This window comes from Chelonoidis abingdonii, chromosome 2 (genome assembly GCF_003597395.2).
Source record: "Chelonoidis abingdonii isolate Lonesome George chromosome 2, CheloAbing_2.0, whole genome shotgun sequence".
Lineage (NCBI taxonomy): Eukaryota > Metazoa > Chordata > Testudines > Testudinidae > Chelonoidis > Chelonoidis abingdonii.
The window spans coordinates 225,528,010-225,551,396 of NC_133770.1; the positions used below are offsets into that span (position 1 = coordinate 225,528,010).

At 44.7% G+C, this 23,387-nt stretch overlaps 1 protein-coding gene across 3 annotated transcripts in view; it reads left to right on the plus strand.

The window, feature by feature from the left end:
- SPIDR (scaffold protein involved in DNA repair) overlaps nt 1-23,387 on the plus strand; it is a 373,383-nt gene that overhangs the window by 167,402 nt on the left and 182,594 nt on the right. For all 3 annotated transcript variants that reach the window (XR_012655349.1, XM_075063011.1, XM_032800081.2), the window contains exon 8: nt 1,606-1,825. Coding sequence is in view for 2 of the 3 variants with exons in the window: in XM_075063011.1 (XP_074919112.1) it covers nt 1,606-1,825 (220 nt within the window). In the remaining variant the exon portion in view is untranslated. The remainder of the gene's footprint in view (nt 1-1,605; nt 1,826-23,387) is intronic.

The window sequence follows — 23,387 nt, forward strand, 5'->3', positions numbered from 1 at the left end:
TGTCTATCAGGGATGGTCTAGACAGTATTTGGTCCTGCCATGAGGGCAGGGGACTGGACTCGATGACCTCTCGAGGTCCCTTCCAGTCCTAGAGTCTATAATCCAAGTCTTAGCACAACACTTTAGGAAGGATATGTTCAACTTGGAAAGAGTCCAGAGGAGAGCAATAAAAATTATAAAAGGTATAGAAAACATGACTTATGGGGAAAGGTTGAAAAACTGGGCACGTTTAATCTTGAGAGAAGAAGACTGAGGGGTGATCTAATACGTTTTCCAATATCTTAAGGGCTGTTAGAGGATGGTGATCAATTGCTTTCCATGTCCACTGAAGGTGGGACAAGAAGTAATGGGCTTAACTGCAGCAAGAGAGATTTAGGTTAGATGTTAGGAAAACTTTCTAACTATAAGGGTATTTAAGCTACCAAGGGATGTCCTCGAGTCCCCACCATTGGAAGCATTGAAAAACAAGTTGGACAAACACCTGTCAGGGATGGTCTAGGTTTACTTGGTCCTGCCACAATGCAGGGAGCTGGGCTTGATGACTTCCTGAGGTACCTTCCAGCCCTTCATTTCTATGATTCTATTAATATAAAATCAAAAAAAAAAATGAAACAAAAAGTTGAAATCAGAACAAAACATTAGTTGTCCTGAAACAAGAAAAATGATAATCTTATCCTTTTATTTACTTTTATCCAATATCATAGCCATCAACTTCACATTGACTTTGTCTTGAATGTGTAAACGATAATGGTGTATATCATCAGCAACTTCACGGGTGTCAAATGGGCACTTCCATAGCATAAGAGTTGTGCAACTAAGGAAAGTATCTGCCTGGTGGGGCTTTTGAGACGCTGCACACTTGGAATTCTAGCACACCCTCTGTGGATGCAGAAGACCCTAAACACTGTTGCTCAGGGGACTCTGCAGTGCCTCTCTATATTACAGTGAAGGAATATGGGATGTGGCAGAAAGTATCCAAGCAGTTCTCCTTTTGTCTGTATGATTTGCCTACTGTCGTTGTGTATGGGGTATGCAGAGGGCCCAGGTGCTATTAAGTATTAGTGGCAGGAGGTTGGGTGCACAACAACTGTATGCCTAGCTACCCCATTGCAGGGGAAGATTCCCATCACTTGTACGATTCCTCCTTATTCTAACTGCACAGACAAGACCGTATTTGGCCATAAAAAGAGACAAAAGAAGCGAGGAATTGAAAATTAGGCAACATTAAAAGACAGTTTATTAAAAACGAAGGGGTGGCATATTGACAGCTTCAAAAATAGTGTTGAGTTTGTTTTTTGTAAATGATGTATGGTACTGTGATCAGTATTTGGAATACACAGAGAGACTTTCATGCTTTGTTCAGTTCATGACACCTATATAGATGATGATTTGTGACCATGTGGTTTTTAACACGGCAGGTTCATAGCCTGGTGGTGTATTATTTCACTTTGTTTGTTTAACACAGCCAAACAGTTTTGACTGCTTTGTCAAAAGAAATGAGAGGAGTCTGGAAATGGGATGTGAATCTGTGTGTCACTACTCTGGTCTGTAAGACACGTCTTCCTAACTTTTTATTTGGTTTTTGTCACTTTGCTTACTTTCCAGGAGGCAAATCTGGTGTATTAATTGTGAAGATCTTGGAGGTGCATGAGGAGTGCACTATACAGGTTGCTCTCTGCCAGCATTTTGGACAGCTATCTGCTGACAGTTCCTCTGAAGATGTTGTCGTTGATACTGAGCCCAGAGTCAAAGTTCTCTTTACAAAGGAAACAGCAGCTTACCTTAAGGGAGGCCCACAGGATATTGTCCACATCTATCCTCCCTGGTAAGTACAATACGTTGGTTGCACCGGCCATAGTGTTAAAATATAAGGTATTTTTATCAGACCGTTCATCACATTATTACAGAAAAGGCTTGAGAGAGTCAGGCCCTGTGTCTTTGGCTTGTGAGAATTTCTGACAGACACGTTAATACAGGGGTAGGCAACCTATGGCACGCGTTCCGAAGGCGGCACACGAGCTGATTTTCAGTGGTACTCACACTCTAACTGTGGAGTACTCAGCAGATACTCCCTGGAAAGATGATGTGTCTGAAAAAAGTAAATAAATCACTCACTACTTATCAGTAAGACCACTACACTAAATGGCTGAGGTTATCATTTTCACTGCTAACTCTCTTCCACTCCACAAACTCAACTGTAGCACACATTGTTAACTTTTTCTGGAATTTGTCAAAATATAACTTTGGCTGAACTGTTTTACTTTTCTGGACTGAGGGCAGCATAAGGTGACTATATTTTTAGAGTAAATTATTGGTTGTAGCATATAGGCATTGTTGCATTGGATCAGCAGTTTGGAGACTTTTTATAGTAGGGCTGTTGCTCCTCTCCCCACCACCCAAGGTTGTATACAAACTGAAAAATAGAAACCTTCTTTTCTGCTAATATCTTTCTCATAGTCATCTTGGGTGTTATCCCAAACAGCAGTAAGTAAAAGTATCTGTGTCACCTCAGGGGGTAGGGATAAGAGATCACAGGAAGGCTGTTGGGAAGTTTTGGGGCTTGCTCCCACTCACTGCTTTCACAGTGCATACTGCCCAGGTGCCTTTGCGCACACCGCCTCAGGGAGAGCGGGGGTGGGGGAGGAGCCAGGAGCAAGTGGGCTGCTCTGCAGAGCAGAGGAGAGGCCGGGCTCCCAGTTCAGCATGGCTGGGGGAGGGATGACCCACAACATCCTGGTAGCCAAAGCTGCCTCGTGCCTGTCAACTTTGCCCCCTGCTCCGGGCAAGCTCCATGCAGCAGTGAGGAGGAGCCGGAGCTGCTGCCACAAGAGGAGCTGGAACAGGGAGTGGGTTTGGCCAGGCAGTAATGGTGCTTCCGGCCACTACACTGCTGCCTGCAGTGCTGCTCTGCTGCTGCCAGGAACTCTGGGATATATCCAGAGGTCTTCTGGGACCTGAGACAATCTGAGACTGTATGCACATAGGAAATCAATAGGCCTTGGACCCTAGGTGCCAGCTGACTCAGACCCTCCAGCCCTGCAGGGTCCTGGGATGCAAGGGCGGGTCAGGTACCAGCACTCGAAGAAGAAATGGTGGTTACTTACTGGTAAATGGAAGTTCTTTTCAATTTGTAGTCCCTATCTGTGTTCTACTACCTGTCCTCCATTCCCTCTTCTCCATACCTCTCTGGATTTGCATTAAGAGGAGGAATTGGAGAGGTGCATCCTGCATGCCTCTTATGCACAAGGAGATCCACTGAGCACGTGTGGGCCGATGGAACCTGCTTGTTAGAATTTCTTGACTCAAGCACATGGTGCATGTGTGTACCCACATGTGGAATACAGATAAGGACCATACAACTTGAAGAACTTGAAATAGATGTAACCTCTATTTATGCATAGTCACTTGGAAACCAACACAGAAAAAAGCAGATCTTTTACAAGCTCCTTAAGCCCTGAGCAGTCACAGAACCCCCACAGTGTTCTTCATATTGGCAAAAGATCATCTTATGAAGTCGGAATATTGATGCATTGGGCATTTCAGAGTTGTTAGAGCTGCTCTCGTAATTTCTGTTGTAAGGGCTTATTTATAAAGACTGGTGAATAGTGGCAAAATTCCATGATATCTGATATGCAGTCCCATTTTACATCATTTTAGTGGTATTTTGATGCCAAATTGTCTGTCTTCCTCACTCAGCCAAATGTTAAATGAAATTGGCCTGTATGTTGTTAAAATAAACATTTTTCTTGTTTTTAAACAAGGTTATAATTTCGAAGTTGTAATTTTACGTAAGTTTGAAACTTGTCTTATATTTAGTGGATGTTTCCTCCACTATACTTAAATTATGCAGGAATTGGGGTTATTTGGTTAAACTGTTACATAAGAGTAAAAAAATCTCCTCCTCTACCTTTGGATTGAATAAACATTTTTATTATTTGAAGGGGGGAAAAACCTGTTCATATCGTATCAAATCAATGTCTCTTCCAAAGATAATGGGACAAATATATCCCTGATGTAAATCCACTGAAGTCAATGGAGTTATGCCGTGGATTAGTTTGACCCAATATGTTATGAACTGAATATCTTTTGTTACTGTGTTACAATATTTATGGCTACTAACGTTAGAAAATGTAAAACAAAGTGATTTTTTTTCAAGCTCAGAATAGGGTACTCAATGTTTATTTTTAAAGTCACAATTTAAAGTGTTGGACCCAAGACTTTACCTTTTAAGCTTGGTACAAAATCATATACAGTAGATAAAATGAAGCTTTAAATAGTGTAAGATTCACTTCTATAACATTAATAAATGATTCCATCACATCAGCGTTATGATTCAGCATTTCAGACTTTCCTAGTTAGAAAATAGGAATCAATAGGACTGTGGATGTGGACAGAAGTACGTACAAGTCTACAATGAGTGTAATTTGTCGTAATGAAATACAGCTGTGGTCTCCAAAGGAAAACTGGCAGAACTTCATTTTCTAAAATAAAGCTATTTTTTAACATGTGAACAGGTGAAAAAAGCATCTGAAAACCCCAAATGCTGAAATAGAACTTCTATTTTTTTTAAAATGAGCTTATTTACAAATTTATTTTTTTTATATCCTCAATCAGAAACAAAGAAAACTGAATAAGAAAATAGGATGTTAAAATAAGGGTTGAAGTTTGACTCAAAAAAAGTCGTGGTAAAGGCCACTACCTCATCCTTCAATCACCCTGGTATACTTGGGACACATGGCACAGTATGTAAGATCATCCACTCTTTTGAGGTGCTTGCAGTGTGATGCAGAATGGGGTGAGTTAAGAAAGGCCTACTTCTGTTGGTGTAAGTTGAATCTGTAGAACAACAATTTCAAGTATGTTCTTGAAATTACTCTCCAGAGTTTTGCACTGAATCTTTGTGCGCACAAATTGATCAACTGAGCATGTGAATAAGGTCTTTAGACGCACAAGTGCTGATTTGTGCATGCGCGGGACTTACATGCACAATTTAGGAGCCAGCATTTAAAGACTTTGCTCTTTGCATTATCTACAGTTTCAGAGGATGAGTTTGTATGTGGACATTCGTTGAGCACAAATCACAACTTGACATAAAAAGGCAAAAATATTGCATAAGCAAATGGGTCCTGCAGAAAATATACATGCCTATTTTTGGAAGCATGTTTGGATTTGTCCCTAAACACTTATATACAGAAAGACAAATACTAATTTTACTAAAAATTATTCCTTAGTCACATGAACGATCTTTCTGTGAGTACTCTGACTGATGCAAAGTAACTTCATGTGTGAAAGAGAATGTGTAGGATCGGACACTATTTGCTGCAATCATTGGATCAGTTTTCTTCACCTAATTAATGTTTCATACGTTGTGTTAAACTTAAAATGTGTATTTACAATCCTCACTGAAGGGAATTTATTTTACTGAGAATAACTACCGTCTGCAGGGAAACAAAACCTTACAAGGCAGATGTGATCAGTCTTTGTTCCATTTGCACTGCTCAGCAGGGAGAAGGAAGTGAAGAGAAGCACAGGATTTAGTCCATTGCCAATGATGAAAATTTAAGTGAATACTTACTAGAATTATACAAAGCTTTGTTTTTAGCATTAGATATTTTTAATGACTGGATTGACAGAATGATTGAAAAAGTATTTAATTTTTATCATCATGACTTTTATCCAAGTTGCATGACATGCTCCCAGCCAAAAGGTAAAAGGAGACCATCTCAAGGCAAAAACTCCAGAGTTCTGCAGCTTCTTGGTCATTATGTGGCCACAGCTTACCATCTGTAAAAGGGATATAGTTATAACTTACCTACCTAGTTGGAAACCTTGTCTTACAGTATCTCCATCACACCTGGGTTCCCCTTTTCTTGATGGCTACCAGGGGCAATTCAGATTTTGTCATTAAGCTCTGGACTATAAGATGTTTCTTCTACTTCCTGCTAAAAGTTCTGCCTGCAACAGTAAAAGCTATTTCTTCTTCGAGCGCTTACTCATATCCATTCCAGTTAGGTGTGTGCACGCCGCGTGCACGTTCGTCGGAAGATTTTTACTCTAGCAACACTTGGTGGGTCGGCTGGGCGCCCCCTGGAGTACCGCCGCTATGGCGCTGGATATATACCCCTGCCGACCCAGCCACCCTTCAGTCCTTCTTATCGCCTGTGTCAGTCGTTGGAATAGTGGAGCTGACCTCCACTTCCCTAGCTACTCGTAGTTCTCGTGTATATAGTTATAATCCTTTTATATATATATTTATATAGTTATACATTTTTTCTTTACTAGCATAGTTAGTTTAGTAATAGTTATGGGGGTTCGGGGAGTAGCCCCTTCCCCGCACCTAGTGCTGGAGCCCATGCCCGGCTCACTGGGTTTTAAACCGTGCTCGGCCTGCCACAAGCCGATGCTGACAGGAGATCCGCAAGACTCCTGTTTGAAGTGCCTCGGGGAATCGAACTTGACAGCTAAATGCCCCATTTGCAAGGCTTTTTAGCCGAGAACAAAAAGGAGCGGAACTTTTACTAACCCCTCCGCCTTTGGCACCAAGCGCTGGTCAGTTGGTGGGCAGAAGCACCTCCTCGGCACCGGACCCCGCCGGTACTGCCAAGGCCTCTCGGCGCCGGCCATTCCCGGCACTGAAGTCGACTCGGCACCGCTCCCTCTCTCTGAGGTCGAGAGTGCCTGACAGCTCCCCGACACGCGCCATGGTTGAGCTCCCTGCTCCTGCTGCTTCCGTGCCAACTGCACCGCAGCCAGAGAGCTCATCTAAGTCGGATCGCCTGGCACAGACGCCTGCCGAGGCACCGACAACGTCGGCACTGTCGATCCCGGTCCCACGAGGGCCATCGAATCTGGTGCCTGACAGCTCCCCGGTACGCGCTGTGGTTGAGCTTACTGTTCCCTCCACGCCGGAGACATTCCCAATGGCGAGGGATCTCATTGCCATGACTGAGTCGATGCTGCCTGATCCCCCAGCACTGCTGATGCGGGTAATACAGTCTCTTGGCAAGCTTCCCTTGATATGACCATCCTCTGTCGGCACAGCAGAGCGGCACTGTTCATGATCACGGTCCCGCAGACGCTCCCGACACCACTTGCAGTCCTGGTGCTGTTCTCCTCCTCGGTACCGGTCGCAGTCGCTGCACTGGTCGGTCTCCCGTTTACTGACCCGTTACTCTCGGCACCGTTCCAGCTCCCGGCACCGCTACAGGCACTGTGACTCCCGTAGCTGCTCCTGACGTCGAGCCTCGAGATCTCGGTCGACCTCCCGGCACCACTCTGGTCGCAGGTCTGGATCTCGTTCCAGGTACCGGTACGCCTCCCGGTACCGGTCCCTGGTGCCGAGTTGGGCAAGGTCCGATAGAGTCAAAGACTCTGCCCGTGGTTTTTCAGCACCTCCATGGCCATCCAGACACGCATCAGTGTCATCCCATGCGGACAGCTCTTATGCTCAGGACCGCGATTCTGATGTGCCTTCCAACAACCTGAGAGCCCATCAGGACCTCCCATGGAGGGTAGCACTCAATATGGACCTCCAGGTGGAGGAGGTCCCGGAGGTAGAGCACCCGGTAGTGGGCATTCTATCGGCGATTGCCGCACTAGAGGGGCCCTACCCCTTTATTCAGACCATCCAGGCGAATGCTGATACCATATGGCAGTCCCCAGCCTCTATCCCTCCTGTGGCCAGGGGAGTCGAGCGTAAATATATGGTGCCCTCTAAGGGGTACGACTGCTTGTATGTCCGTCCTCCTCCCTGCTCACTAGTCGTTCAGTCCGTTAAGGAGAGGGAACGGCATGGCCAACAGGCGCCAGCCCCGAAATCAAAGGAGGCTAGGCGAATAGACCTACTCGACCTCAAGATGTACTCTGCAGGGGCCTTACAACTCTGGGTGGCAAATCAACAAGCCTTGCTTAGCTGCTATAATTATAACACCTGGGTGGCGGTGGGTAAGTTTATGGAGCTCCTCCCTCAAGACACCCGCCAAGAGTTCACTGCCCTTTTGGAGGAAGGGGAAAAGGTGGCCAGAGCTTCCCTCCAGGCCTCGTTGGATGCAGCAGACTCAGCAGCCAGGTCTCTGGCCTTGGGTGTTGCCATGAGGCGCATCTCATGGCTTCAGGTTTCAAACCTCCAGCCGGAGCTGCAGTATACCATTCAGGACTTACCATTTGATGGTAAAGGCCTCTTCGTGGCAAAGACAGCCCCAGGCTGCAAAGCCTGAAGGACAACAGGGTCCTAATGCGCTCTCTGAGCGTGCATACGCCGGCAACCAAATGCAGGCCTTTCTGTCCCCAGCCACACCGCCGTACTCTGTGCCTAGCCAGAGACAGGACTTTGGCAGATGGCGCGGCCGAGGTGGTCGCAGACGACCGTCAGGATCCCTAGAGGGCCAAGATCAAGGTCCCTCGCAATCACTACCGGGACCAAAGATGAACTTTTGAAGGTGCGCCCGAGGGCAGCGTACCAGTTAAAGGCCGGGATCCCACTCCTACTTCCTCCTGGTGTGGCCCCAGTTAACTTCAGATTGCTGGATCCTACACATGGTGGAGTATGGGTACCACCTCCAATTTGTTCCAACCCTGTCCCTCTTCAGGGACCCCTCTCATGAGCAATTCCTCTTACAAGAGGTGCAGACGCCGATGGACGAAAGGGGCAAGGGGTTTTACTCCCGTTATTCCCTAATCCCCAACTCGAATGGAGGTCTCAGACCTATCCTAGACCTGCGAGGACTCAACCAGTTTATGATAAGGTTGAAGTTCCGCATGGTATCCCTGGAAACCATTATCCCGTCCTTGGATCCTAGAGACTGGTATGCCGCCCTCGATATGAAGGACGCGTACTTGCACGTCGCCATCTTCCCTCTGCACGGGAGATACCTCCACTTTCTAGCCAACCGTCAGTACTTCCAGTTTACGGTCCTGCTGTTTGGCCTTTCTCCAGCCTCACGGGTATTGACCAAGTGTATGGCCGTAGTCGCCGCCTACCTCCGCCGACGTCAGATATATGTTTTTCCGTATGTGGACGATTGGCCTATCCGAGGAGACTCCGAGACACTAATCACTCAGTATGTGGGCATCGTCAAGGACCTATTCACACGTCTAGGCCTGATGATTACTATAGAAAAATCCACTCTGGTTCCCACGCAGAGGTTAGACTTCCTAGGAGCTATCCTGGACTCCGACCTAGCCGGAGCCTGCTTACCACAGCTGTGGTTTCAGGCGATGGCAACAATCATCCGAGGTCTGCAGACTTTCCCAATGACATTGGCTCGCACTTGTCTCGGTCTCCTGGGTCCCATGGCTGCCTGCTAGTTTGTATCCAAACACGCCAAGCTCCGCCTCCGTCCTCTCCAAGTTTGGCTCAACTCGGCGTACCGCCCGGACAGGGACCCAATGGTCACAATAGTCACCATTCCCTCGAGCACCCTAGGCTCCCTAGAATGGTGGCTAACTCCCTCCCTGGTATGGGCAGGGATGCCGTTCCATCCGCCCCAGCCCTCACTGTCCCTGACGACGGACACGTCATCTCTCGGCTCGGGTGCTCACCTCAGTCACCTTCGAGCTTAAGGCCTTTGGTCGTCTCAGGAGCTGGCATTCCACATCAATGTCCAAAAATGAGAGCAGTCCCCGTGCGTTGCCATGGGTCTTCTCCAGCAGCAGCTGTTGAGGCCGTGGTTGTCTGTGTCTACAGCCTAACACAACCATCTGTGCTTACTAATAAACAACCAGGGTAGGGCATCTGGTCCTCCCCCTTTTTTCAGGAGGAGGCCTCCAATTCTCTGGTACTTCTGCATAGCCCACTGTAAATCTCGGTACGATCAGCGTCTTCTCCAGCTCGGAAGCGCCTTGGCGCCTTCGATCAGCAGGGTCTTTTCCGGTCTTCACGAGTTGGCTTGCTCTGCCCCTGATGTGATGCATGTCTGTTTTCCACAGGTAAGTGGAGACTTTCCCCAATATAGACCTGTTCGCTTACCGCGCGGGACAGGAAAAATGCCAGACTGTCTTCTCCCAAGGTCTCTCCCCGGAAGTGATCTCGGACGGCTTTCCTTATGCCAAGGAAAGGGCCAACTCTTTGTGCCTGCTATCCCACCGTTCCTGCTGGGTTCATTGAGGTCACTGACTCTTCAAAACTCACGGGGCGAGTGCGCATACTCATGATTCACTTCCGTCGTTGGTTCCAGGCAGCACTGTGGTACACCACGTTGCTATACCTTGTCATTGTATGCCAAACCCAATTTTTACCCTGGGCTACTCTCACCCAGACGCTATATAATCTTCAGGACACGGGCGGCTTTCGCCACCCGGACCTGCCCCAGTCTCCTTCACCTTCCGCGTGTAGGCTTCTGGGCACACTGGGAACTAAACCGTGGCAAGGTAGGGGCAAGGGAAAGCCTTCCACCTTATGGTTTCAACGTACTCTGGCCGAGTGGAACGCGTTTCCTCCTACCAGGTTGCGAAAACGGCTTGATCGACTCTCTACTGACGGTCTCGATTTCCTTCTCTATTGACTTACTCTGTGCCTGACAACGCAGGGGCTTAAGCGGTGTCATCACTGAGGGTACACTTGGCAGCCATCCTTCTAACCCTGTCCACCAGTGCTAAGGTTGGTCTTTTCCGGTGTTCTCACACTCTATGGTTCGAGTTTCCTCAGGCTTTGGAGCTCTTTACATCCCTTTCAAAGTATGCCGCCCCATGCCCCAAAACTGGAACCTCAACCTTGGTTTTTAAACCCAGATTGTATTGGTCTCCCCATTCGAGCTGTTAGCGGACCTGCTCTCTGCTATACCTGTCTTTGGAAGACAGCTTTCTGCGTTTAGCCATTACATCTGGCCCCAACGAGTCTCCGAGCTTCAGGGCTCTTTAACGGTGGGTTGCCGCCGTACACTTGTTCTCACATAAACCAAGGTCAGTTTACTCGACCACACCCGGCTTTTCCTCCCTAAAGGGTTTTTCAGCCTTTTCAATGTTACCCACACTAACGGCAATGGAGCAACAATGCACTCCCTTGGACGTGTCTGTATGAGCGCTCGCATTTATATTTGAGCGGAGACAAAAAAACCATTTTTCGTAAAAACGCTCCCAACTCTCTTGTTTGCAGTTGAGCAGGGACTGAAGGAAAGGCCCTACCTTGGTTTTCCGCTCAGAGGATCGTCATTCTTGGTGGATGGCATGCATTTGCGTGCACTGGTTATGATTTGCTCATATTTGTCCCAAGCCCAATCACTGTGGCATTTTTACCAGGGCTCAGGCTTCATCTGCCGCCTTGCTGGCTCATGTACCTACCCACGAGATCTGTCGCGCAGCTCCATGGTCCTCAGTCCATACCTTTGCTTCGCATTATGCTCTGGTTCAACAGTCAAGAGATGCTGCAGCCTCTGGCTCAGCACGTTTACATTCTGCCACATTTCACTCCGACCTCACTGCCTAGATAAGGCTTGGGAATCACCTAACTGGAATGGATATGAGCAAGCACTCGAAGAAGAAAAGACGGTTACTCACCTTTCTAACTGTTGTTCTTCGAGATGTGTTGCTCATATCCATTCCAAAACCCACCCTCCTTCCCCTCTGTCAGAGTAGCCGGCAAGAAGGAACTGAAGGGTGGCTGGGTCGGCAGGGGTATATATCAGGAGCCATAGCGGCGCCAGTCCAGGGGGCGCCCAGCCGACCCACCGAGTGTTGCTTGGGTAAAAATCTTCCGACGAACGTGCACGCAGCGCGCACACACCTAACTGGAATGGATATGAGCAACACATCTCGAAGCACAACAGTTACAAAGGTGAGTAACCGTCTTTTTTGCCTATTCAGGTAGAAGTTTTTGGAGTAGGGAGAAGAGGCACACTGAACATTAATTGTAGTTGTTAGTTCCTCCTGTATATTATGAATTTCTGAAGTTCCAACCACAAACCAAAAAGGATTTTCTCTGGAGATAACTCACAGGAAATGTATCGTTTACCTGAAGTGTGTCAGTTGGCTTGTTCTAAACAGGCAGAAAAAAAACAGAAGTTGTCTAATTTGTAAGATGTCTCAGTCCTGAGACTGAAGGAGACTTTTGTCAATTCTGGTCTTAGTCCAAAAATCCTTGCATGTTCAGAGAGTACTGGATGTAGGAGGCATGGGTAGGGAGACAATAGCCAATGTTTGTTTTCTTACAGAGCCAATGCAGCATGTAGGGAAAGCATCAATCTTAATAAAACTTGGCAAGAAAAGGGATCCCAGAGTGTTTCCCCCAACTTGATTTCGTAGTTGTTGTAAGTTCAGATATACCTACTACTTTCTCAACATACTTTTGAAGGGGAAAATACGGTTCTAACTTCACTTTTCCTGTTCAAGTGGGTACACTCTTTGTTAAACAGGAGGAAGACGTTTTGCCCATGTCACTGTTTTCCAGACAAGGAGGCTTTTAAAAAAAATGCTATCACAAAATACCTCAGCCTGTTTGATAATGATAAAGTAGCAGCTTGGGCTAACTCTGTTAATGAAATACAGGAACAGCATGTTCCCCAGTTTGGTGCTGTCTAACAGGAAAAGAACTCTATCATTTGCACTCTCCTGTTCCTCATAAACTTTTTTTTAAATCATAAAAAAATAAGGAAGAAATATCTTTGGCAAAACTTCAGTTCCTCTACGTGCTCCAGTGATAAAGGCAAGCTCTCTGAATCAGAAGTGATCAGTCAGACCAGGATCAACAAGAGAGATTGTTTTCCTACAGAGCCCTTTGATACAATGTATACATTAAAAAATTATCGATATAATAGACATTCAACCAGACAAAGAGGAGGAAAAGAAATCAACAGGCAAATCCCCACTATCAAAAAAGGAGTGAGCACTGTCTTTACATTCTTCCTTTGAAGATGTTATAATAGCAGAATGGAAGAACCCTGATAAGGGAAAGGAGGCTCAACCAGCAGATAAAATTCTACAAAATTCCAAAGCCAGCGTGGTGACTATTTCTAAAGTAGATATGTCAGTAGCCTCAAAGCCAAAGATATGATCTTACCATCTGTAGGTGATTACTTTCTCAAGATCATGCAGTTAGGAAAAGTTAAGCCATCTTAAGGAGAAACTGAAACAGCTGCAGCCTTCTGAAAAGCATTTTTATCCCCAACATATTTCTTTAAAACAGACTGCATGTCCTGTTACATTGACTTAAAAAAAAAAACCTGTCCTTAAAATCAGAACGATTTTTTCCATCTATCCTCAGGCCTGGTCAACACTACAAAGTTAAGTCCCCATAAGCCACCATGTGTAGACCTAATTGTGCATGTGTGCATGTCTACATTTGTCTCCTACAAGCTCTCCGTTATACCGACATAGTAACACCACCTCCCCAAGTGGCATTGAGTTATGGTCAATGTATTAAGGTTGACACAGTGCAAATGTAAATGCTCTGTTACCAATGTTGACGCTAACAGTCCTCCAGCATCTCTCCCACAGTGCCTGAAGCTGACCACTCTAGTCACAGTTGTGAACTCCACAATCCAGGGGTTACACAGACCGGAAGATCTCTCCACCTTTAAAGCCCTGCAAATTTTAGAAGTGCTTTTTCCTGATTTGTCCAGATTGGCAAGCACACCTAGCTGGTCTCCACAGTTATGTGCAACTGTCCAGCTGACTGTGTTGGCTACACAATCCAGGCACATGTCTACTTGGAGCAGACAGAAGATTTTGGATCTTCTGCGCCTGTGGGGAGAAGAGGCTGTACAAGCATAGCTACGGACCAACCATAGAAATTTGGACATATACAAGCAAATTGCATGGGGGCCGCAGGAGAAGGAGTATGATGGGGATCAGCAGCAGTGCTGTGTGAAAACAAAGGAACTGACACAGGCATACCAGAAGGCCAGGGAGGCCAACAGTTGATCCACTGCTGAGCCGCAGGCCTGCTGGTTTTACTAAGAGCTGAATGCCACACTTGGCAGAGACCCCACCACCACTTTGCACACCACCATGGATATCTTGGAGGGGGCAGAGTCACAGGCCTCTGGTGAACAGTGAGGCTGAATAGGAGGAAGAGGATGGGGCACATGCGAGCTAGGATCTGATTGAGAATCTACCATAGTCCAGTCAGTTCTGGCAGTCAAGTATGGGCAAGCCCGATGCAGGCAAAGGAGCCTTGGATAAGTGTGTTTATTTCCCATTACAGTGATGGCATCCCTAACTTAGCAGGACACAACTATTGACTTGTCATTTATTTACTCGTACTATAAAAGGTAGCTGTAGAACAGGGAAAGAACATAAGAGTGGCCATACTGGATCAGAGCAAGGTACAGCTAGCTCAGTATCCTGTCTTCCGACAGTGGCCAGTGCCAGGTGCCCCAGAGGGAATGAACAGAACAGATAATCATCAAGTGATCCATCCCCTGTCACCCAATCCCAGTTTCTGGCAAACAGAAGCTAGGGACATCATCCCTGCCCATCCTGGCTAATAGCCATTGATGGACCTATCCTCCATAAATGTATCTAGTTCTTTTTTTGAACCCAGTTATAGTCTTGGGCCTCACAACATCCTCTGGCAAGGAGTTCCACAGGTTGACTGTGTGGAGAAATACTTCCTTTTGTTTGTTTTAAACTTGCTGCCTATTAATTTCATTGGTGACCCCTAGGTCTTGTATTAGGAGAAGGAGTAAATAATACTTTATTTACTTTCTCCACACCAGTCATGATTTTGTAGACCTCTATCATACCACCCCCCTGGTCATGTCTTTTCCAAGCTGAAAAGTCCTAATGTTGTTAATCTCTCCTTATATGGCAGCCATTCCGTACCCCTAATAATTTTGATGCCCTTTTCTGAACCTTTTTCAATTCCAATATATCTTTTTTGAGATGGGACGACCACATCTGCCTGCAGTATTCAAGATGTGGGCATACCAGGGATTTATACAGAGGCAATATGATATTTTCTGCCTTATTATCTATCCCTTTCTTAATGATGCCTAACATTCTGTTTGCTTTTTTGGCTGCTGCTGCACTTTGACTGGATGTTTTCAGAGAACTGTCCACAATGACTCCAAGATCTCTTTTTTTGAGTGGTGACAGCTAATTTAGACCCCATCATTTTATATGTATAGTTGGGATTATGCTTTCCAATGTGCATTGCTTTGCATTTATCAACATTTGAATTTCATCTGCCATTTTGTTGACCAGTCACCCAGTTTTGTGAGATTCTTTTGTAGCTCTTCCCAGTCTGCCTGGGACTTAACTGTCTTGAGTAGCTTTGTATCATCTGCAGATTTTGCCACCTCACTGTTTACCACTTTTTCCAGATCATTTGTGAATATGTTTATTAGGACTGGTCCCAGTACAGACTCCTGGAGGACACCACTATTTTTACCTCTCTCCATTCTGAAAACTGACCATTTATTCCTACCCTTTGTTTCCTATCTTTTAACCAGTTACCAGTCCATGAGAGGACCTTTCCTTTTATCCCATGATAGCTTACTTTGCTTAAGAGCCTTTGGTGAAGGACCTTGCCAAAGGCTTTCTGAAAATCTAAGTACACTATATCCACTGGATACCCCTTGTCCACATGCTTGTTGACTCCCACAAAGAATTCTAGTAGATTGGTGAGGCATGATTTCCCTTTACAAAAAGCATGTTGACTCTTCCCCAACAAATTTATTTTCATCTATGTGTCTGACAATTTTGTTCTTGACTATAGTTTCAACCAGTTTGCCTGGTACTGAAATCAGGTTTACCAGCCTGTAGTTGCCGAGATCACCTCTGGTGCCCTTTTTAAAAATTGGCATCACATTAGCTATCTTCCAGTCATTTGGTACAGAAGCTGATTTAAATGGTAGGTAACAAACTACAGTTATTAGTTCTGCAATTTCACGTTTGAGTTCCTTCAGAACTCTTTGGTGAATACCATCTGGTCCTGGTGACTTATTACTGTTTAGTTTATCAATTTGTTCCAAAACCACCTCTAATGACACCTCAATCTGAGACAGTTCCTCAGATTTGTCACCTAAAAAGAATGGCTCAGGTTTGGGAATCTCCCTCACAACCTCAGTCATGAAGAGCAATGCAAATAATTCCTTTTGTTTCTCCTCAGTGGCCGTATCGTCCTTGAGTGCTCCTTTAGCATCTCGATTGTCCAGTGGCCCACTGGTTGTTTAGTAGGCTTCCTGCTTCTGATGTACTTTAAAAAAAAAAAATATTGCTGTTACTTTTTCAGTTTTTGGCTAGTTGTTCTTCAAATTCTTTGAGGTAGAGTCATTATCTGCTTTTCATTTCCCTGACAGTTAGGCAGGGGGACCATATGGAACAGTTGGTTTGTGTACGCAGGGATGTCCCTTAAATCCTCCTGAGAGATCTTGACAAAACTTCCCTGGAGGCACTCTGCAGTCCTCTCTTGAAAGTTTATAGGAATGGCAGCCTTATTCCTTCTTCTGAAGTAGGACACTTTCCAATGCCTGTTGGTGATCACCTTGGCAGGTACCATTGCAGTACACAGGCTAGCAGCATATGGGCGCAGGCAGCTTTGGGACATCAGCTGAAGCTGTGCTTTTTGTGCCTTTGTTACCATCAGGAATGAGATATCAGCTAAAATCACTACTGACTGTGGAAAATGGTGGCAGTATTTAGTGCCATTGCTCTAAACTCTTTGGTTTATGTAACTGAACATATCTTTCACGCCTGTCAGCCCATGACCACCATGGCTGGTGCGGTGAGTGTTGCTGTGCACAAGCACTCCGAAGCAGAAGTGTCAGTAAACCTGTCGTCTTTACAACTTTAAGGGAGCAAGGGAAGGGAGCTTTGAATCATAACTTTCACTTTCCATTGTGACTGCACTGGCAATGGTACCTCTGTGTGTGTTATCTGTAGCTGCTTCTGTTGCGGCCTTGAGAGGTTCCCCCTGCGCACCTGTGGAATGCCTGAGCTAGTTAAGCAAGAGAAAGAAGAGGACTTGGAATGACATTTTCAGTGAGAATCCTGCAAGCCAGTGCTGCATCAGACCATGAACAGGGGGCCTGGAGAATGAACATTTGCAGACTTTATGGAGAAGGATACTATGGACAGGAGACAGGTCCAGGAGTGAGTCAGAGAAGGAGATGCACCAAGATGTAATGGAGCTTCTGCAGCAGCAAACACAGAAGCTTCAGACTCTTGTGTACCTACAGATTCAATAATCCTGAGCTCACCTCTTGGCTGTCCATGGAGAACAGCAGTATAGCATGTTCCTACAATGCCCGGACAACGTTTCCCATAGCATCATGGACCACATCCCTACTCTTACCACTCCACACCAGGGGATATCAAGGAGAACCACAGCTTAACATACATTGACCTATGAGAGCCACGGTTGATGTACGTGTAGCTAAAATGCACATGAATGTGGGTTCCCCTTCTTTAAGCTTTGTTCCATACATTTATTAAGGTTTTAATGTATTTGCTTTTAACTAGCACATAATTTTTTGTCAAGTCTTTTTGTTACTCAGTAAAACTCTATTGTTTGGGAAATAATTAATCTTTATTAGTTCCCAATGTGTGCTGCAGAATGGCTGCTGGTATTGAAAGTACCACTTACTTGTGATTGTACACTTTGACAACTCATAGGATCAGTGACAAATATAGGGTAATAATCATAACTGTGCAGCAAGCAATACAAAAGTAATAGATGCATTGTTGGTGTTATTCCTACATGTGCACCAAGCACCACATAATTCCTAACAGTCCTCCAGACTGCATGATGAGGTAGAGCCTTAACACCACAACACATTACTGTGGCTCACTGTTAGTGCTCTTTCAAAGCCTCCATGTATACTTCCTTGTTGAGCTCTTCTGACAGCCTTTGTATCTGACTGTTCAAACTCAGCAGATAGCCACTCCACCTCTGCTATCAACCCTGGCAACAACTTTTCCCTCATTGCCTCACAGATATTATGCAGGACACAGCAGGCAGCTATAACCATTGGGATATTTTTCTCATTGAGATCCAATCCTGTAAGTAAACAACACCAGTGCCCCTTCAATCTACCAAAAGCACTGTCATTCTGCGCCTGCTGAGTCGGTAGTTGAATCTTTCCTTGGTGCTATGGGGGTGGCTGATGTATAGCTTCATGAGCAAGGGGTAGGCTTGGTCCCCCAGGATCATTGTTGGCATTTCAACATCACCAATGGTAATCCACCAGTTGAGGAAAAAAAAGTCCCTGCTTGTAGCTTTCTGAACCGTCCTGTGTTCTTAAAGATGCAAGCATCATATACCTTCTGTGATCAGCCCACATTGATGTTGGTGAAGCATCTCTGGTGATCCATCAACATTAGCATGACCACAGGAGAATAGCCCTTTCTGTTTATGTACTCTGTGACATGGTGGTCTGGTGCCAAAATAGCAATATGTGTGCCATTTATCGTTTTGCTACAGTTTGGGAACACCATATCTGCAAATCCATCCATTCTGTCCTGAACATTGCCTGGAGTCTCAGTCCTGTGTAGCAGGAGACGATTAATGGCCCTACACACTTGCATGACAGTGGCCCCACGATACATTTTCCAAAATGATTTCCCATTGACTGGTATCAATCCAGTGTTGCAAGTTTCCACAGTGCGATCACCACCTGCTTTTCCACTGTTAGTGCAGCTCCCATATTGGTGTCCAGGCTCTGGAGGGCTGGGGTGGGCTTGGCACACAGATACAGAAATGTGGCCTTTCATATCCAAAAGTTCTGCAGCCCCTGCGTGTCATGGCAAACTTGCATTACCATGCATTCTTATGGGTCAGTGCTCATTTTTCAGGCCGAGAGAAACAAGCACTCCACCAGTTGCAGCTGCTCCACAAATGCTACAAACAATCTTGAATTGGTTCTCAGTTTGTTCCATCTGACCTCCTGGAAACTGTCATGTTCCCCGGAGCTGCTCTTGTGGTTCTGCAAATACCAGAGGATCATGTGTCCTTTGCTTGCAGTGCTCATGATAATTGTGCAGAGCTGTGCAGGCTCCAAGCTTCTGTCACAGATGGCAGACAGCAGCACGTCCCATACAGATATTGGGGATTTTTAAAATAGGTATGAAAATTATGGGCTGGAGAATGCATTATGGAGTGGAGAATGTTGCATGATGGGAACTTGACCCCTTGCTCCCAGTCACTCCTTCATGACTTGTTTTTGCCAAAATTTCCCAAGACAGTGTGCTGGATGGTGGCAAGCTCCATGCTGGGATACCTACTCATGGTGCACTGCATTCTGCATGGACACAAGCAGTCCTGCTGAATATGCACAGCACTGATGCAAGGCATCAAGTATGCATCAATTTGCACAAGCGATATAGTAGCTGCAGCGAGTGGTTTCATGACAATACAACTTGTGTCAGCAAAAGTTTGTAGTTTGGACATGACTTCAGAAAGCTATCTGTAGCAAGTGTGGTATCTCTTTCATATCCATTTTGACAGAATAATACTCAGGATTTACCCATTTTAAAAAAAATGCAAAGATAAATTCAGTTGTCACACCTCAGAGGAGATTTTTAGCATGTTTTGGTTGGGATCCTATAGATGAAAAAGAAAAAAAAAAAAACTATGGCGTAAACCCGCTATCTGTACTGTACAGCCATTCAAACATATTGTAAAAAAACTAAACAGATAGTCTTCGGTATTATTTGTGTCTTTTCATCCAAGATGTAAAAGATCAAAATAATTCAAATCCTTTTTAGCCGGACTGATAAATAATATATTTATATTAGGCTTATGCATAGGTAGGCAAAATAATATCAGGACAGAGTTAAGAAGGACTTGTGGGTTAAAGATCTTTGAGAAAACATTCTGTAGATTCTACCTGTTCCTCAGTTCATATAATTGTCACAGGCGGTTGAAGCAATAGAGCTCTGCAAATGCAAATTTCAGATAAAAAAATCCCTCTATAGCAGTCATTGTCACTTGATCCAATTATTTTCAAGAGAATGAATAAATTCAGTTTTTTAACCACCAAACTGATGTATCATAGAAAATAATGCATAAGAGAGAGGCTATCCCTGTAAATTACAGGACAAGAAGTTACCCTATGTGGAAATGCTACACTTTCAAGAGAAGAGAGCAGTAGGATGTGTGAGAAGAGGTTGAGAGGAGTGGAGTGGATGGCGATGAGAAGATGTAGGGCCAATCAGAGGGGGTGGGCAGGAGGGCCTCAAGCTCAAAGGGGACCTTAAATTTAGACACGTGTTAATTTTTTGACATTTGATAAGTTTTGCAGCTTGTTTTTATGGGAAGTACAAAGGTGTACAAGCAGTTCTGCTTGAGCATAACTCAAACTGCATTTTCTCCAGCTGTGGAAACCACACACTAAACCTTGTAGGTGTTGACTGTGCTGAATCATGCAAGGAGGCAATTACTTACTTTGGAACTGTTCAGCACATGTACAATGTCTTCAGTGACAGTCCACAAAGGTGGGAAAATCTGAAGCAATATCTTCCTGTTTCACTGCATGGGATGTCCAAAACTAGATGGTCTGCATGGATTGATGGTGTTCAACCAGTTCCGCAGCATTTGAATTCAGTGAGAGAGGTTTTAAATGAGCTTGAATCTCTCAATTTCACTGTAAAAAGCGACAGAGTCCTGTGGCACCTTAGACATATTGGATCATAAGCTTTTGTGGGTGAATACTCACTTTGTCAGAAGCATGTGGTGGAAATTCCCAGGGGCAGGCAAGAATCAGTCTAGAGATAACGAGGTTAGTTCAATCAGGAAGGATGAGACCCTCTTCTGGCAGTTGAGGTGTGAACAACAAGGGAGGAGAAACTGCTTTTGTAGTTGGCTAGCCATTTACAGTCTTTGTTTAATCCTGAGATGATGGTGTCAAATTTGAAAATGAACTGAAGTTCAGCAGTTTCTCTTCAGAGTCTGGTCCTGAAGTTTTTTTTGCTGCAGGATGGTTACTTTTAAATCTGCCATTGTATGTCCAGGGAAGTTGAAATGTTCTCCTATGGGTTTTTGTATATTGGGATTCCTGATATCTGACGGTGGATCATGTGGTGTGTCCAGGATGGAAGCTGGAGACATGAAGGTAGGCATAGCGGTTGGTGGGTTTTCGGTATAGGGTGGTGTTAACATGACTGTCGCTTATTTGTACCATGGTGTCTAGAAAGTTTCTCCTCCCTTGGTGTTTGCACCTCAACTGCTAGAAGAGGGCCTCATTCTCTTGATTGAACTAACCTTGTTAGCTCTAGATGGATTCTTGCCGCATATTTATACCTGCCCCTGGAAATTTCCACCACGTGAGTCTGACGAAGTGGGTATTCAACCACGAAAGCTTATGCTCCAATACGTCTGTTAGTCTGTAAGGTGCCACAGGACTCTTTGTCGTTTTTTACAGATCCAGACTAACACGGCTAACCCTCTGATACTCAATTTCACTGCACAGCCTTGAACTGAACTTCAGTCTGTTCAGAATCACATGTCCAAATTTGATTGCATTCTGATGTCATCTTTATGGATGAAGCTACTTACAATGATCCACCAAACTAATCTGGTAATAGAAGCATGCAATGCTGCACTTGATGTTGAGAGGGATAACATTGAAAGTCTTATCAATGACATTCAACAAATTTGTGAACAATGGAATGCAATCCTAACTGAGTCCAAATTAGTAGCACAGAACATTGGCATTTCATCTGCGTTCTCCACCAATCACGACTTACCTACTGAATCTGATGCCGAGCAGCATTTTAGGGTCAATGTCTTCCTTGTCATCATTGACTCCATTCAATCAGGTCTTAGATGTCAATTTGAGTCACTGCAACTATTTTATACCCTTTTTGGGTTTCTTTGGCTCTTCCACAGTCTGAGTAATGAAGATTTACTTTCTGCAGCTGAACAATTTCAGCAACAATACAACAAAGAAATCTCAAAAGATCTAAGTGACGAGGTCATCTTCCTCAAATGAATATATTCCACTAACTTTAAATTGGATTGCAGTCCAAAGGAAGTGCTTCAAAAAATACTTGAACTTGGACTCTTTGGGGTGTTTGCTAATATCACAATTGCATTGCATATTTTTGTTAGTTTGCCTGCATCAGTGGCTTCAGGTGAATGCACCTTCAATGTATTGAAGCAGGTAAAGATCTATCACCGTTCAACTATGGGACAAGAGTGTTTGAATGAGTTCGCCATGTTTAATATCAACTGTGATGTTGCACGAAAGCTAGATTTTTCCTCAGTATTTTAGTGTATTTGCACAGAAAAAGACTAGAAAAGCTTTGTTAAATTATTATTTTTTTTCAAATTATATGTCTCTCTTTTTGGTGCCTTATTTTGTTTTCATGTGTCATTTTTTTATTTTTATTATGGCTGGGGGTCTCAAAAGCTGGAAATGGCCTGGGCCTCTCTGGACTTCTGAGACGGCCTGAGAAGATGAGACAGCCATGCTTCTTGCAGGCATGTGGAATGGGGAGTTCAGAGGTCTGTAGAAAACGAAAGTACAAGGTTTTGCGTTATAGGAGTTTTGAGACATAACCATCCAGTTGTGTAACAGTAACTGTACAATACTTGAGAGCAATGATGAGCCAAGACATTCCGCTTCATTCTAGCAGTGCATATAGCTATATAGAAGGTTAAAATGAAGTGATCTTTATTATGAAATTCTATAGTTAACAGTCCAGCTTTCAAGTGAGTTGAAGAGGTTGGGTATGACCCAGTAAAGGATCTGTCTGTGAGGCAATAGCCTTGGCCTTTGGTAGGGATTTTTTTTTTAAAACATTACTTTAATGTGAAAGGGCAGTCTCCAACAACCATGGGTGCTGGCTCAGTGATCTACTGGCATTATATAATCTCTCTCAAGCTGGGTGTTTCAAACCTGATTCTATGTTTCCAGGCCAATAGAAGCTATGCGTACGGTGGAAGCAGTTTGCTGAGACTCTGGCTGGAGGAAGCACCGTGTATTGTTATGTTGCTGAGTTCTAGCGGGAGTCTCAACCTGAAGGATCAGTCAGTTCAGCATGGGACATTTCAATGTTAATAAGAAAGGCAGGGTATACAAGAGGAGAACCTCAATACATAGAAATGGCATGACTTCTTATAGTCTTATTTAACTCCAGCTATAGCATAAGAACATACAAGAACATAAGAATGGCCAGACTGGGTCAGACCAAAGGTCCATCCAGCTCAGTATCCTATCTACCGACAGTGGCCAATGCCAGGTACCCCAGAGGGAGTGAATCTAACAAGTAATGATCAGGTGATCTCTCTCCAGCCATCCATCTTCAGACTGTGACAAACAGAGGCTAGGGACACCATTCCTTACCCATCCTGGCTAATAGCCATTAATGGACTTAAATTTATCTAGTTGCCTTTTAATCCCTATTATAGTGCTAGCCTTCACAACCTCCTCAGGCAAGGAGTTCCACAGGTTGACTGTGTGCTGTGTGAAGAACTTCCTTTTATTTGTTTAAAACCTGCTGCTCATTAA